Source organism: Monodon monoceros, unplaced genomic scaffold (genome assembly GCF_005190385.1).
Source record: "Monodon monoceros isolate NGI ecotype Baffin Bay Population unplaced genomic scaffold, NGI_Narwhal_1 Super_Scaffold_18, whole genome shotgun sequence".
NCBI lineage: Eukaryota > Metazoa > Chordata > Mammalia > Artiodactyla > Monodontidae > Monodon > Monodon monoceros.
The window spans coordinates 45,089,781-45,102,787 of record NW_021703774.1 but is presented as its reverse complement, the minus strand read 5'-3'; the positions used below and the strand labels follow the sequence as shown (position 1 = coordinate 45,102,787).

At 41.5% G+C, this 13,007-nt stretch overlaps 1 protein-coding gene across 1 annotated transcript in view; it reads left to right on the top strand.

The window, feature by feature from the left end:
* RGL1 (ral guanine nucleotide dissociation stimulator like 1) overlaps positions 1-13,007 on the top strand; it is a 141,129-nt gene that overhangs the window by 62,630 nt on the left and 65,492 nt on the right. The window contains exons 4-5 of the mRNA XM_029226907.1: positions 308-385; positions 3,393-3,445. Of these exons, the coding sequence (XP_029082740.1) occupies positions 308-385; positions 3,393-3,445 (131 nt within the window). The remainder of the gene's footprint in view (positions 1-307; positions 386-3,392; positions 3,446-13,007) is intronic.

Here is a 13,007-nt window from a genome sequence, read left to right as displayed (position 1 = left end):
GAAATGTTAAATATTAAGAGAAAGTTTTAAGTAATGTGATTCATTGCTAAATCACTTTCCTTGTAGACCGTATATTTATACATACACACACACACACACACATATATATACACACACATATATATGTTTACCCATTAAATAAATATCAATAATATAGTATCATTTTTGATGTTATTTCACAGATATTACTTTCCTTAAATACTCCTGAAAAGTATAACTGTTGTGTTTGAAATGGAAGAGTTGCTCTCCAACACTACTGACTGCATTTTCTGTTTGTCTGTTTGTTTGTTTGTTTTTATCTATAAAGGTATGGAAACCTGACAAGCCCAAACTGTGAAGAAGTTGGAGGCCAAAATTCATCAGAGTCTAAGACGGTGATCAGGAAGTGAGTCTGCCTCTTCTCTGCATTACAAGCTCTCAGTCAAGACTTATTATCTTAAAAGAATGTAATTTAGTGGAGTTTTTAATTTCCTTTGGAATGTTGCCATGGTTTTTTTCCATAATACATATAAAGTCATAGAAGTATTTTTTGACCATCTAATGCTATTCGTTTATTCATTCAGTAAACATGTATTGATCACCCACTCTTGGCCAGGCCCTGTGCTAAGGGATACAGCTATGAACAAAATAAGTAAGTCCAAGCTCTTATGAAGTTTATATTTTAGTAGAGAGAGAGAGAGAGACAAAGAATCCAGGCAAAAAAGAATGAAGGAGGGCAGGGGGGCTAGATCCTGATGGAGACTTTGATTCACATAGGCTTTCTGATCTGATCTGGAGACATTGGAGCAGAAACCTGCATGTGGTGCAGGTGAGGCCTTGTGAATGTCCAGGCAGGGAGAATATGGAAAAAGCTCTGCGGCAGGAACAGTGTTTGAGAACAAGTAGAGGGGTGAATGAGGCTGCAGCCAAGTGAATGAAGTGGCAAGTACTGGGGCATGAGATCTGTAAGGGCCCCTCATCACATGGAGGCTTTGGGAAGGATGCTGAATTTTATTCTGAGAAAGATAAGAAACACTTAACAGGCCTTTAGGAGAATAGTGCTATGGCCTGGTTTATATTTAAAAGGCCTACTCTGGCTCTGTGTGGAAATAGACCATGACATTGGGGATAATGGCAAGAGTGGCAGCAAGGAGCCCGGTTAGGGCCCTTACGTGGGTCCAGGCAAGGGGTGATGACAGCACGGACGTGAGTAGTAGTAGTAATTGTCAACATCGTCATTATAGGAGTGGTAACAAGAAGTAGTAGCTTGTAGTAGTGACAGCTTCTGCAGAAGTCCTGAAGGTGTTGCTGACAGGATGTACTGATGCAGTGGGTGCGGCATATGAGACAAAGAAGAGGCAAGGATGCTTCCAAGGGTTGTGTGTGAGCGAGTGATAGAATGGAGCCCCGGCTTTATGCGATAAGAAAGTTTGGTGGGGAGCATGTGTCAATAATTTCATCTTAGACGTGTTAATTTTGAGGTAATTGGGTGAGTGTAGATTCCAGGGAGAAGTCTAGGCTGGAAGCATGCATTTGGGCATCCTTAGTTTAGACATGGTGTTTAAAGCTATGGGAATGGATGTGACCTCCTGTGGATGAAGGGTAAATCTAGAAGGGAAAGGTCCAAAGACTGAGCCTTGGTTCCCTCCAGTACTGAGACTTAGGAAAGCGGACGGTCCAGCAGAGGAGACTGGAACAGAGCAGGCAGGGGGAAGGAGAAGAAAGAAGCTGTGTTCCAGAAGACAAGCGGAGAGGGGGTTTTGGAGGGGGCGTGACCAACTGTGTCTGATGCTGCCCAGACATCAAGAGAGAGGGGTCTGGGGAGTGACTCCTAATTTTGCCACACTTCCGTCTTTGGCACCCATGGCAAGCGCAGTTTTGGTGGATGCAGATGTGGGTTAAGAGAGGTTAGAAGGGGAGGAAGTGGGGACGACAAGTTTAATGACTCTTTGGAAGAGTTATGTTGTAAAGGGAAACAGAAATGGGGCGGAGGATGAGGGCAAGGGATGGTCTTTTCATTGTGCCTTTTTTTTTTTTTTAATGGGAGGTAGTTTATGCTGATGAATTTGATCCAGCAGTCAGTGAAGAAGAAATCCACGATGTAGGGGTACAGGCTGCTGAAGGAGTGAGGTTCTTGAGTAGATAGGTTATATACTAGGGTGCTTGAAACCACTCGTGGTTTCATTTTGGGATCAAAAGTTCAGGGAGGTAATCCTATGGAATTTTTAACTGTTCAGGCAATTGGCTGATGGACTCCTTTCTCCAGGAGCCAGGGATATAAAGATGAGAAAACTGGGTATCTTTTTAACTCCTGAGTTAGTTGTCAGGTAGTTTCATAATTTTATTGGATGGGCCATAACCTTCCAGAAAACTAAACACACCAGTGTAGATATTTGAATGCCAAGTGCAAGGTGTGGTGAGTGGAAGAGATACCTTATCCCTAGAGGGCTTTAGGAAGGCTTCTTGGAAGAGGTGACATCTGAAGCAGGCTTTGAAGGAGCGTGAAGTTTTGGATGGTAGAGCCATTTAGGAAGAGGGGACAGTGGGATCAAATCAGGGAAGTGCAGAGTATATGATATTTGGGGGAACAACACAATTGGGGCAGCTGCTTCACTGTGTACATGTTGGGTGAGGGCAGCTAGTGGAGCTGAAGTTATCGTGAAAGGTTTGAATTTCTCACAAATTCAAGAGGGTTTGGACTTTCCCTGGTAAGCAGTGGGCAGTCAGCCCTAAAAAGTTTTTGCAGGAGGGAAGTCGTATAATCAGATAGGTAATTTGAGGGAATGGATTAGACTTACAACCTTTTTTTTTTCTTCTTGTGGTTCTTTATTATCTCATTGTTGTGCCCAATCCAGATGCCACTGCCTAGCCCATAAATGCCACATCACCATCGCCTGGGAACTTGTTAGGAATGCAGAGTCTCAGGCCCCGCCCCAGACCTCGATTAGAATCTGCATTTTAACGAGATCCTCAAGTGATTCCTATGCATTTTAAAGTTTGAGAATCGTAGGATTAGAGGGGTTATGTTGTTGTTAGTTTTGTTTATCCATGAAAACTTACGGAAATAATAATTTTTTTAAAACAAGAACCTTTTTAGAATGAATTTTAAAACATATGTTAAAGAAGAGATACTCTACGAATTGAGTGGCCAGCTTGTCAAATGTAACCTCGATCTGTGACCAGATGCAGCAATAAGCGTGTTGTTATCTACGTATTTTGGAATTGCGCCACGTCTAGAGCTACCATTCAACCAGCCACCTGAAAACTCTGAGGAGAGTAACAGTATGAAAACTATCGAGAGCTTTGCTGTTTCCCAGGGGGTGTTTTGAGGTTAAATAGTTTTCTGGGAAGTAGCAGTTAAAGCAAATTGATTTGTACTCTGGACGTGAAGAGTCATGCTCATTCTTTCAAAGGCCTGTTCTAAAACTTCATTCAAATGAATTGTACACCAGGAACAGTAACGTGGGTGAGACTCCAGGATAAGCTGTTTTAAAGGGCTTTACAGTTTTAAGCATATGAGGCCTTAACAAAGAGCTTCACATAGAACTCCCCTGAGGGGTCCATCATCTGAGGACAATGGTCCTTTCCTAAAGCCTCACAGTGAATTGGTAGAAAGTTCTTGACCCGTTTCCTCAGACTGAGTTGCCTTTTTAAAAAATTATGCCTGATGAAAATATGCCACTTTATCGTATAATGGGTCACTCTGTCCTACAGATACTGGAATGCTAAAATCCCTTCTCTCTGCTGACCTCTTTTCTTCTTTCCATTTCCCTTTCTTCTGTCTTTTTTGGGTTTTTTCCCTCCGCTTCTCCTTTTATTATTTTTCATCTCACTTGAGCATTCTCTTTTTGTTCTCTTTTTCACAAGTTACCCTTCTGATCATTTCTGTGACTTGATAGGGTCACTGCTTTGTCTGTTTTTGGAGGAAATCAGGGAAGCACCTTGTCCATTCCACATGTAACACATGGAAAGTTCCTCGATCATCTCAGAGCTGCAGCAGCTGACTTGTAGCAGTGACTGAAGGCTTCCTGATGGCTGATAGATGTGTAGGAGATATGGCTATATGCCAGTTCTCAGTGGGGGAGTTTTGCCCCCAGAGGACATTTGGCAAGATCTGGAGAATTTTTGGTTGTTTCAACTTGGTGGGGAGGTGCTCTGGCATCTAGTGGGCAGAGGCCAGGATTGCTGCAAAACATTCTGCCATGTGCAAGACCGGCCCCTCTCCCCACTGCAACAAAGAATTACCTGACCCTAAATATCAATAGTGCCTAGGTAAGAAACCCTGCTGGATGGCGATGAGGCTGCTGCAGTGCTCAAGTGAAAACTGTCTTTATTTATGAACATCTAAATATATGTAAAAAGAATACCATACTTATTTGGAAATTTATTTATTTATGCCCCTTCTTATAATTAGGCGAATCCAGTGCTGAGGTGGCCGTGGAGCCAGCCTCATGGAAGGTGACAGGCCCTGGGAAACGAGGCTGGAGAACTCGGACTCAAGCTCCTCCTCCATCACTGTCACTTCACCTCTCTCGGTTTCAGTCTCTTTTCCTGAAAAATGAGTGCTCTGAGATCCTTTCAAGTTTAAGGATGCCTAGGATAAAATTTATTTAGCTTTCTTTTCATCTTCTTTTTTTTTGCGGTACGCGGGCCTCTCACGGTTGTGGCCTCTCCCGTTGCGGAGCACAGGCTCCGGACGCGCAGGCTCAGCGGCCATGGCTCACGGGCCCAGCCGCTCCGCGGCATGTGGGATCTTCCCGGACCGGGGCACAAACCCGTGTCCCCTGCATCGGCTGGCGGACCCCCAACCACTGCGCCACCAGGGAATCCCTCTTTTCATCTTCTTAAAAATGAAAATGAATATCAGAAGCAGAGATATGGTCCGAATATTATATTGATTGTTTGAGAGGTGCCCTTTACTGCTTGTCTCTGTTGGAAAGATTGGGTAACCAGTTTTGATAAAATAGGAAAGAAAATATACACAGCTTCTTTGATTTGCTTCTTATTAATCGTGACATCAGAACTGCTGGCTAGGATCATAAATAAAGAGATGGGCTAAAGCATTGTATTGTGGGGTCAGGCAAGGAGCAGCAAAATGCCCATTGTTTTCCTTTGCTGCAAATCTGTGTTCTTGTGATTTCAGGTGGGAAACAGACGGCAGGAATTCAGTGACATTCTAAGAAGTAAACATCCTGTTTTAGGACAGATGCCTTCAGTTTTGCAGCCCAGGGATATGGGGGGGTGGAGGTGGGGAATCACTACTGGGTTTAACTATGAAAAGGAAAATGCTCAACTATTGTTTGGTTTTTCAGTTTTTGTTGTAAAGCATAGGACAAGGCTTACATTTGATACAGGCTCCCAAGTCCCAAGGTAACAGTCTTTCCTGTATTTCTGAATATGGATCTAATGAACCTTTCAAAGGATAAAAGAACTTAAAAGAAGGCAAAAATGTGGAAATAACAGATGAAACAGTCAAGATGAAAGATTGGTTTCTGGTGTCTTGGACCACAACTGGCTAGTGTTCTTCATGAATTTCAAAAAGTATCTGGTTGTGCTGTGACTCTCACTTGTAATTCCAGTCCCGAGTATGCCCGGTTCAGGCTTTGTGTGATATCAGGACCTTTAAAGTTATCTGGCTAAAGTAAGAATTCCTTCAGTTGCAGGGAATTCAACTTGCAAGGATTTTAGATGTTGGAATCTTTGCCACACAGTGATTTCTGATGTTAGCACTAGACTGATGTAAATAATAAGTCATACCATGTTTGTTTCTACAATCCCTAAACTTGTCACTGTTGGGAAATCAGGGAACTCACTTCCTATGACAGAAGAAAACATCTCTGCCAGCATTCATTCTACCTGCGCCCCTTTCCTCCTTCCTGCAGACACTTTTACATGAGAAAATGCTATCTATTTAGAATAATAAAATCTGAACCAGATGGGAAAAGGAAACTTTCCTTAGTGCAGATTTATTACAGTCATTGAATTCAGAAGTGAAGAGAACATGAAGAAGGGATATTAACCATACAGAGCCTTGACACCGTGAATCTTCACTCTCTGAAATGTATTTGAGATTAGAATATCATATATATATATATATATATATATGTATGTATACACACACAGAACTCTATTTAAAGACGTTTAAAACTATTCAGGAATTACGCTTTTTTATTCCTTTTAAAAAATTACTATTGTAATGTTGAAATAGTTTCGGTTTTTTTTCTTTAATTGACTCTCATCACTTCCCTTCTGGAATGCCATGTTTTGTTTTCTCAAACTCTTTACCATAGCAGTGGTTTAAACCACTGAAATCATACTGCTTTCATCTCCAAACATTCAGATGATATAAAAGTCATTCTTGTAATCTTTTCCCAGAAGCTGTAAATAGTGACACCAGGTTTTAGTTCAGTGGTAAAGAGTCCTATAAATATTAGTATCTAAGATATTAGAAACATTTTAAAGAAAAGGGAGATGAGTTAAAGGAAGTTGGCTGTAATTCTTTATATCTGGGAAACTTTACAGTGGACGGTATTAACAAATCTTCCCAGTGAGTTCGCAATCAATATTCATTCCATCAAATTCAAATAACCTAAGAAGGCAATTGAAATCAATCTGAGTAATTGTAACAAAAATGGGGCAAAGAAAGAAGAGTAAAGAAAAAAGCAAAAATAAGATTTAAAACTCCAAATTTAGAACAATTAAAGGCTATAATGTGAAAGGAATATTTTTAAAAAGTAAAACAAAAGTAGAAATGGAGATGCAATAAGCCACATAAAAGAGCCTGGTATTGTCTTTAAAACATCCATACTGGACAAAGAAAAACAAAGTATAGTTTTAAAAAAGTCATTGAAATCTTGAATCAAAATTATGCATTTAAGGGAAGAGTGCAGGCTCCCAAGCAGAAATTACTTTTCTAATAATGGAGGAATGAAACAACATCGATAATCATTGATTCAGAGAGAAGAATAAATGGCCCCCTGAGAATCTCCTAAGGCCCTCTACATGTTAGAGAAAGGTAAAGAGACATGACAACCAGACTCCATCCCTTGATCACCCGGCAGCGTCAGAGATGATGGAAATGATGATACCACTGTCACCTCTCCGACCACCACCACTGGCTACAGTTTGGGGTGTACTTACCTTAGTGCAAGGCTTTCCGCTAGGCATTTTGTACCTTTTTTTTTTACCATCACAGACATGCTGTGAGATATTGTCCTGATTTTATAGGTGTGTAAACTGAGGCTCCGGAAAAATTACATGCTTTGACTAAGATCAAGCAACTGGTTAATGACAGGTCTGATATTTGATCTCAGGTCCAATTGACTCCAGGACTTGGATTTCTCACCGTTTTGCTCTCAGGCCTGTTATTTCAAAAATAGCGGTTGGGATCTCTGGTGCTCACAAATTCCCCCTGCCCCCTCACCCCTCCCGCCATATTTGTCTATATTACAGTAAAAGAGCTGCAGAGAGAAGTACATGAGGAACTAGGGTATAGTCTCACCGTTGTGACTAGTGCTTTAGCTTGTTAGCATTCTGAGATTGTACAGTTTGGGATTATTTCCTTTAGCCTGTGTTGTTTTGCCTGGCTTTTTAATGAAATGAACACCCCGAACAAGGTCCCCAAACAGCTGTTAGAAATGTGGAAGTTAGGCTTGTTTCCTGGGGAAGGAGATGGGTTGGAGGATGTGAGGAAAGAAGAAGGAAGACCAGATTGGTCAGGCCCATCAATCTGAGCGCCTGCTTCCTGTTCTTGGTGCCTTGTAGCATCTGTCATCCCCAACGGAAACTCCATTCTAATGGTGAAAACTGTAGAACGCCTTAGTAATTTTTTCATTAGAGGCCTATTTATAGCATAAAAACTCCCTTCTCGGACTGTGAGGAACTGGAGAATAATGAGTTACTGAGGTCCCTGAAAAATAACTTTGGGGAGCGGCGGTGTCTCTTTCTAATAATAATGGCTAGAGTTCATTGGCTGCTTCATAGGAATAGTCCCTGTGTTAAGTACTGAGTATCCTTTTAATACCCTCATAATAACCCTATGTGTTATTATTCCTGTTTTACAGATGGGGAGTCTGAGACATAGAGAGGTTAAGGAACATGTCCAAGGTCATACAGTGAATAAATGAGAGAGTGGGATTTAACCCAGGCTTTAACCTCAACACTGTGTGGTCTCTACTTCTTTCCCTGTGATAAAAATGAGACTATTTCTCTTAAGTACTTAGGTTGGACCCTCTTGTTCATCTTTTTTTCCCCCTTAGGACATTTTAAACAACAGTTTTACATTTATATAAAAATTGAGCCAATAATACAGAGTTCCCATATACCTTCCTCACAGTTTCCCCTATTGTTAACTTCTAACACGAATATACACATGTGTTATAATTAATGAATCAATGCATTGTTAACTAAAGTTCATAGTTTAGTCAGAGTTCCTTATTTTTATTTTTACGTAATGGCCCTGCTCTGTTCCAGGGTCCCATCCAGGATACTACATTACATTTAGTTGGGATATCTCTCTAGGTTCCTATTGGCTGTGACAGTTTTTGACTTTTCTTGTTTTTTATGACCTTGACAGTGGTGAGGAGTACTGATCCAGATATATTTTAGGACACCCCTTTATTAGAATTTTTCTTGTAATTAGACTGATATTTTTCCTCATAGTTAGACTGAATTTATGAGGTTTGAGAGAAACATCACAGAGATAAAATACCATTCTCATCACATACTTTCAACATGATTTACGACTGTTGATGTTGGCCTTGATCACCTGGATGAAGTTGTTATTTTTCAGGTTTCTTCATGGCATATGTCTTTTTTCCCCCTTCCTTTCTATACTATATTGTTTGGAAGGAAGTCACTATGCACAACCCCTTTGGTTTGCTTCCCTTCTTTTAGGGTAAAGTATCTACCTAATTTATTTGGAAAACTTCTGCATGGGAGATTTGTCTCACCCATTTATTAATTTATTCAGTCTTTTATTTATATCAGTATGGACTCATGGAAATTTATTTATACTGTGGGATATAATGCAATGCTACTTTATGTATTTTATTGCTCAGATTATTCCAGCTTTGGCCATTGGGAACTCTTCTGGTTGACTCCTGTGTCACTTTCACACATCCCTATTATTGTATTTGAGCCCTTCCTTACTTTATGGCACTACAAGACATTCTAGACTCACCTTGTATATTTCCCATCCTGGTCTTAGAATCAGCCATTTCTTCAAGGAGACCTGGTTCTTTTTTTTTGTTTTTTTTAGATTTTCAGGAGACCTTAAAGTTTTATTTATTTTTTTTTTATATTTATTTTTGGCTGTGTTGGGTCTTCGTTTCTGTGCGAGGGCTTTCTCTAGTTGCGGCCAGCGGGGGCCACTCTTCATCGCGGTGCGTGGGCCTCTCACTGTCGCGGCCTCTCTTGTTGCAGAGCACAGGCTCCAGACGCGCAGGCTCAGTAGTTGTGGCTCACGGGCCCGGCCGCTCCGCGGCATGTGGGATCCTCCCGGACCAGGGCTCGAACCCGTGTCCCCTGCATTGGCAGGCAGATTCTCAACCAGTGTGCCACCAGGGAAGCCCAACCTGGTTCTTTTTATTGGAGAATGATATTAGAAACCAAGATCTGGGTGCTAGGTGTGCTCATCACTGCTGGGGTGTCATTTCTTCTGGCCCTGTCAGCTGACATGGCTAGGAAATATATGTGTAAATGCATATACCTATAAATATTTCTATGTATAACCATCTATATATTATATTAAATATGAATTCTTACTGATGCCTTCAACTCTAATCCTTACCACATGGACCATTCTAGCTTCCTCCCCTTGCTTATTTGTGAGTATCCTCTCCAGCAGTGAGAAAACCGGCTTCTACCCTCTGCCTTCCATTTACTTAATTGTTCAGTTTCAGTATATATGTATAGCAGTATCAGAATCGTTAACTCGTACCCCTGAGGGAAACAACTTTCTCAACCAGAGTCCAGTGTTGATGTGTAGTTCCTTTTGCCTTTAGTCCTTAATCTTATAGATTGTAATTCTTCTTTTTTAAAATAATGAAAATAGCTAATGTTTTTGAGCACTGATTATGTCTTAGGGACTATTCTAAATACTTCAGATATATTATCTCTTTTAGGCCTCATAAGAACTCTGTGAGGAGGGATCTATTACTGTATGCATTTTACAGATGAGGAAGCAGAGGCATAAAGAGGTTGGGTTTGTCTGACTAACCAGAGAGTCAGTCTGACTCCGGAGAATGTGTGTAACCACATTGGCTATACTGCTCATGAAAAATAGGCATTTAGGAGACCTCTTAGTTTTGTTCCTTTTCTAATGGAGTGCAGTCACTGACATACTGAGTAAGGTTTGGTAATATAGGATTGAGTCTCTGCACAACAATTCCCTTCAGTTTCTGTAAATTTACATTCAGTTGCCAGGATCTGCACATGTAGTTTGGGAATGAAAGACAGGTGTGTAAACACTTGATTTTAAGTTATTGGTTTTGAGCTCATCTCCTCCTACTCTTGACCCTTTCCCACCCATATTTACTCTTTATACTGTGTGTCTTTCCTATCCCAGTCTTTTTCTTCCTGCTTCTTGCCTTGGAGGTTTTCCTCTTCTTTAACTGCCCATGGCCCTTCACTGGCTTTTCTGCCCTATATTGCCTTCTGGTGCTTAGTCCCTACTCTGGCTTTGTTTACATTTATTTCCCTGGGTCTCTCTTAATTCCTCTTTTACTTTCCCTCCCAGCGTTCTAACCTCTACTCACCACCAGTACCAAAATGTACAATGGAAAATGTACAAGAAAGCATTGCAAGATTACCTTGATGAGTCTAGATAATGTTTCCATCCTTTACATGCTTTTACAGGCAAAAAAAGGAAAAAAAAAATCTCTGCATCTCCCTTTGTTCTTTCTCATCAGGAAAACCATCTAGCCAGGGGTCTTAGAGGCAGACTGTAACTGGCAGCCTTCCCAGAAACAGCAGAAAATCATTATGTGACTAGGAGAACAAGGTGGAGGGTCTAGCTCAGAGTCAGTGTCAAGGTTACTTTGCTTTCTTTCCCTGAAGGGCAAAGTGCATTGGCTCCCACCCAGAGGGCCTGGCAGTGTCCTGTGCTACACTGCTTCAAAGGCCACCCTCTACATAGATCTTTTTACCTTTTCATTATCTATATTAGGGAAAGATCCAATTCTTGGAGAGTATCCTAAAATAGAAAAAATGTTTTGCTGCTTTTAAAAAATGTTTCCATGTCTAATCTTCTGCTGATGATTAAGTAACGATAAATTATTACCTCAGGGCTTCCCTGGTGGCTCAGTGGTTGAGAGTCCGCCTGCCGATGCAGGGGACACGGGTTCGTGCCCCGGTCCGGGAAGATCCCACATGCCGCGGAGCGGCTGGGCCCGTGAGCCATGGCCGCTGAGCCTGCGCGTCTGGAGCCTGTGCTCCGCAACGGGAGAGGCCACAACAGTGAGAGGCCCGTGTACCGCAAAAAAAAAAAAAAAAAAAAAAATTACCTCAAATAGATTTCTGGGGAGAGAAAGCTCTACATGGACAGAGTTATTCTTTTTGTCATAATAATCCTATTTCTTGGCTTGGAAGTTATACATCATGGGAGCGATGACCTCATACCTAGAAGGTTTTTTTTTATTAAACATTTTACCAGTTCTAGAGTATTTTACTACCTATGCGATTTTAAAATGATTTAATGCATTTATCTTAAAATCCCTGTACGTATTAAAAATCTGTGGTTTGAGCATAATAGCCCAATGCTCACCTCAGTCAGCCCTCTTACTCTGCATTGCATGCCTGAAGGTCCCTGAGAGTGATTAGAAGCTTTGTACTATTTCCTTATACCTCTCAGCTAAGACATCTGTCTGATGTCTTCCAACCAGGTATTCTTAAGTGTGATTTCTGTTTGGCTGAGAAATCAAATGAGCATAGCAAATCTCATCATGCTCCATTTCTCCCCTCTTTTCCTATTCTTTAAACAGTTCTTCCTTATGTCTCTTAAAAGTGTTTTGCTTTCTCTCACCTCAGGACCTTTGCTTACGCTGTTACCCCAGAGTCTTTACCCTGCTAATTCTCCCTTATCCTTAAGATCTCAGCTTTAACGTCATTTCCTCAGGGAAGCACTCCATGGAGCCCTGACCGGGTTTACTCTCTCTGAAGGTAAATACCCTAGACTCCCCTACTGTGACATTCATCACATAAATAGTTTTTGTAAATATGGAAAATAAAGGGTACTCAATAAATATTAGTTGGATTAGTGAATTCATTTTCCCCAGGGGTCTGTTCTATTACAAGTAAAAGTCTTAGAAACCACATCTGGCTCTGGACACGACTTCCTTCCTTCACATACTGCAAGAATTTGCACCTTGCCAAGGATGTCTGAGGTAGAGAAAGCAATCCTGGTTGTCTGCTCTGCCATCAGATTTGGGTCTTGCCCCTGCTCTCCCCACCCCCCATCCAGTCATTCTTAATCAGACACACAACGTTCCCTTGGGAGTGAGGAGTGCTGGCTTTTCTCCTTACTGAGTTTAGATTATGTCACAATCTTAATCTTTCCATTTGGCTTCAGAAATTACTTCTTCAGTCTTCACAAGTTTTTTTTTTTTTAATTTTTTAATTTATTATTTATTTTTGGCTGTGTTAGATCTTTGTTGCTGTGCGTGGGCTTTCTCTAGTTGTGGTGAGTGGGAGCTACTCTTTGTTGTGGTGCGCAGGCTTCTCATCGCCGTGGCTTCTTTTGTTGCAAAGCATGGGCTCTAGGCACGTGGGCTTCACTAGTTGTGGCTCGCGGGCTCTAGAGCGCAGGCTCAGTAGTTGTGGTGCACGGGCTTAGTTGCTCCGCAGCATGTGGGATCTTCCCGGACCAGGGCTTGAACCCGTGTCCCCTGCATTGGCAGGCAAGTTCTTAACCACTGCACCACCAGGGAAGTCCCTCTATTACACTTTGATGTTCCTGAATTGGTCTGTCCTGAGGGGGGCTAACTCAGGGGTGTGTGTGTGAGTGTGTGGTGTGTGTGTGTGTGTGTGTG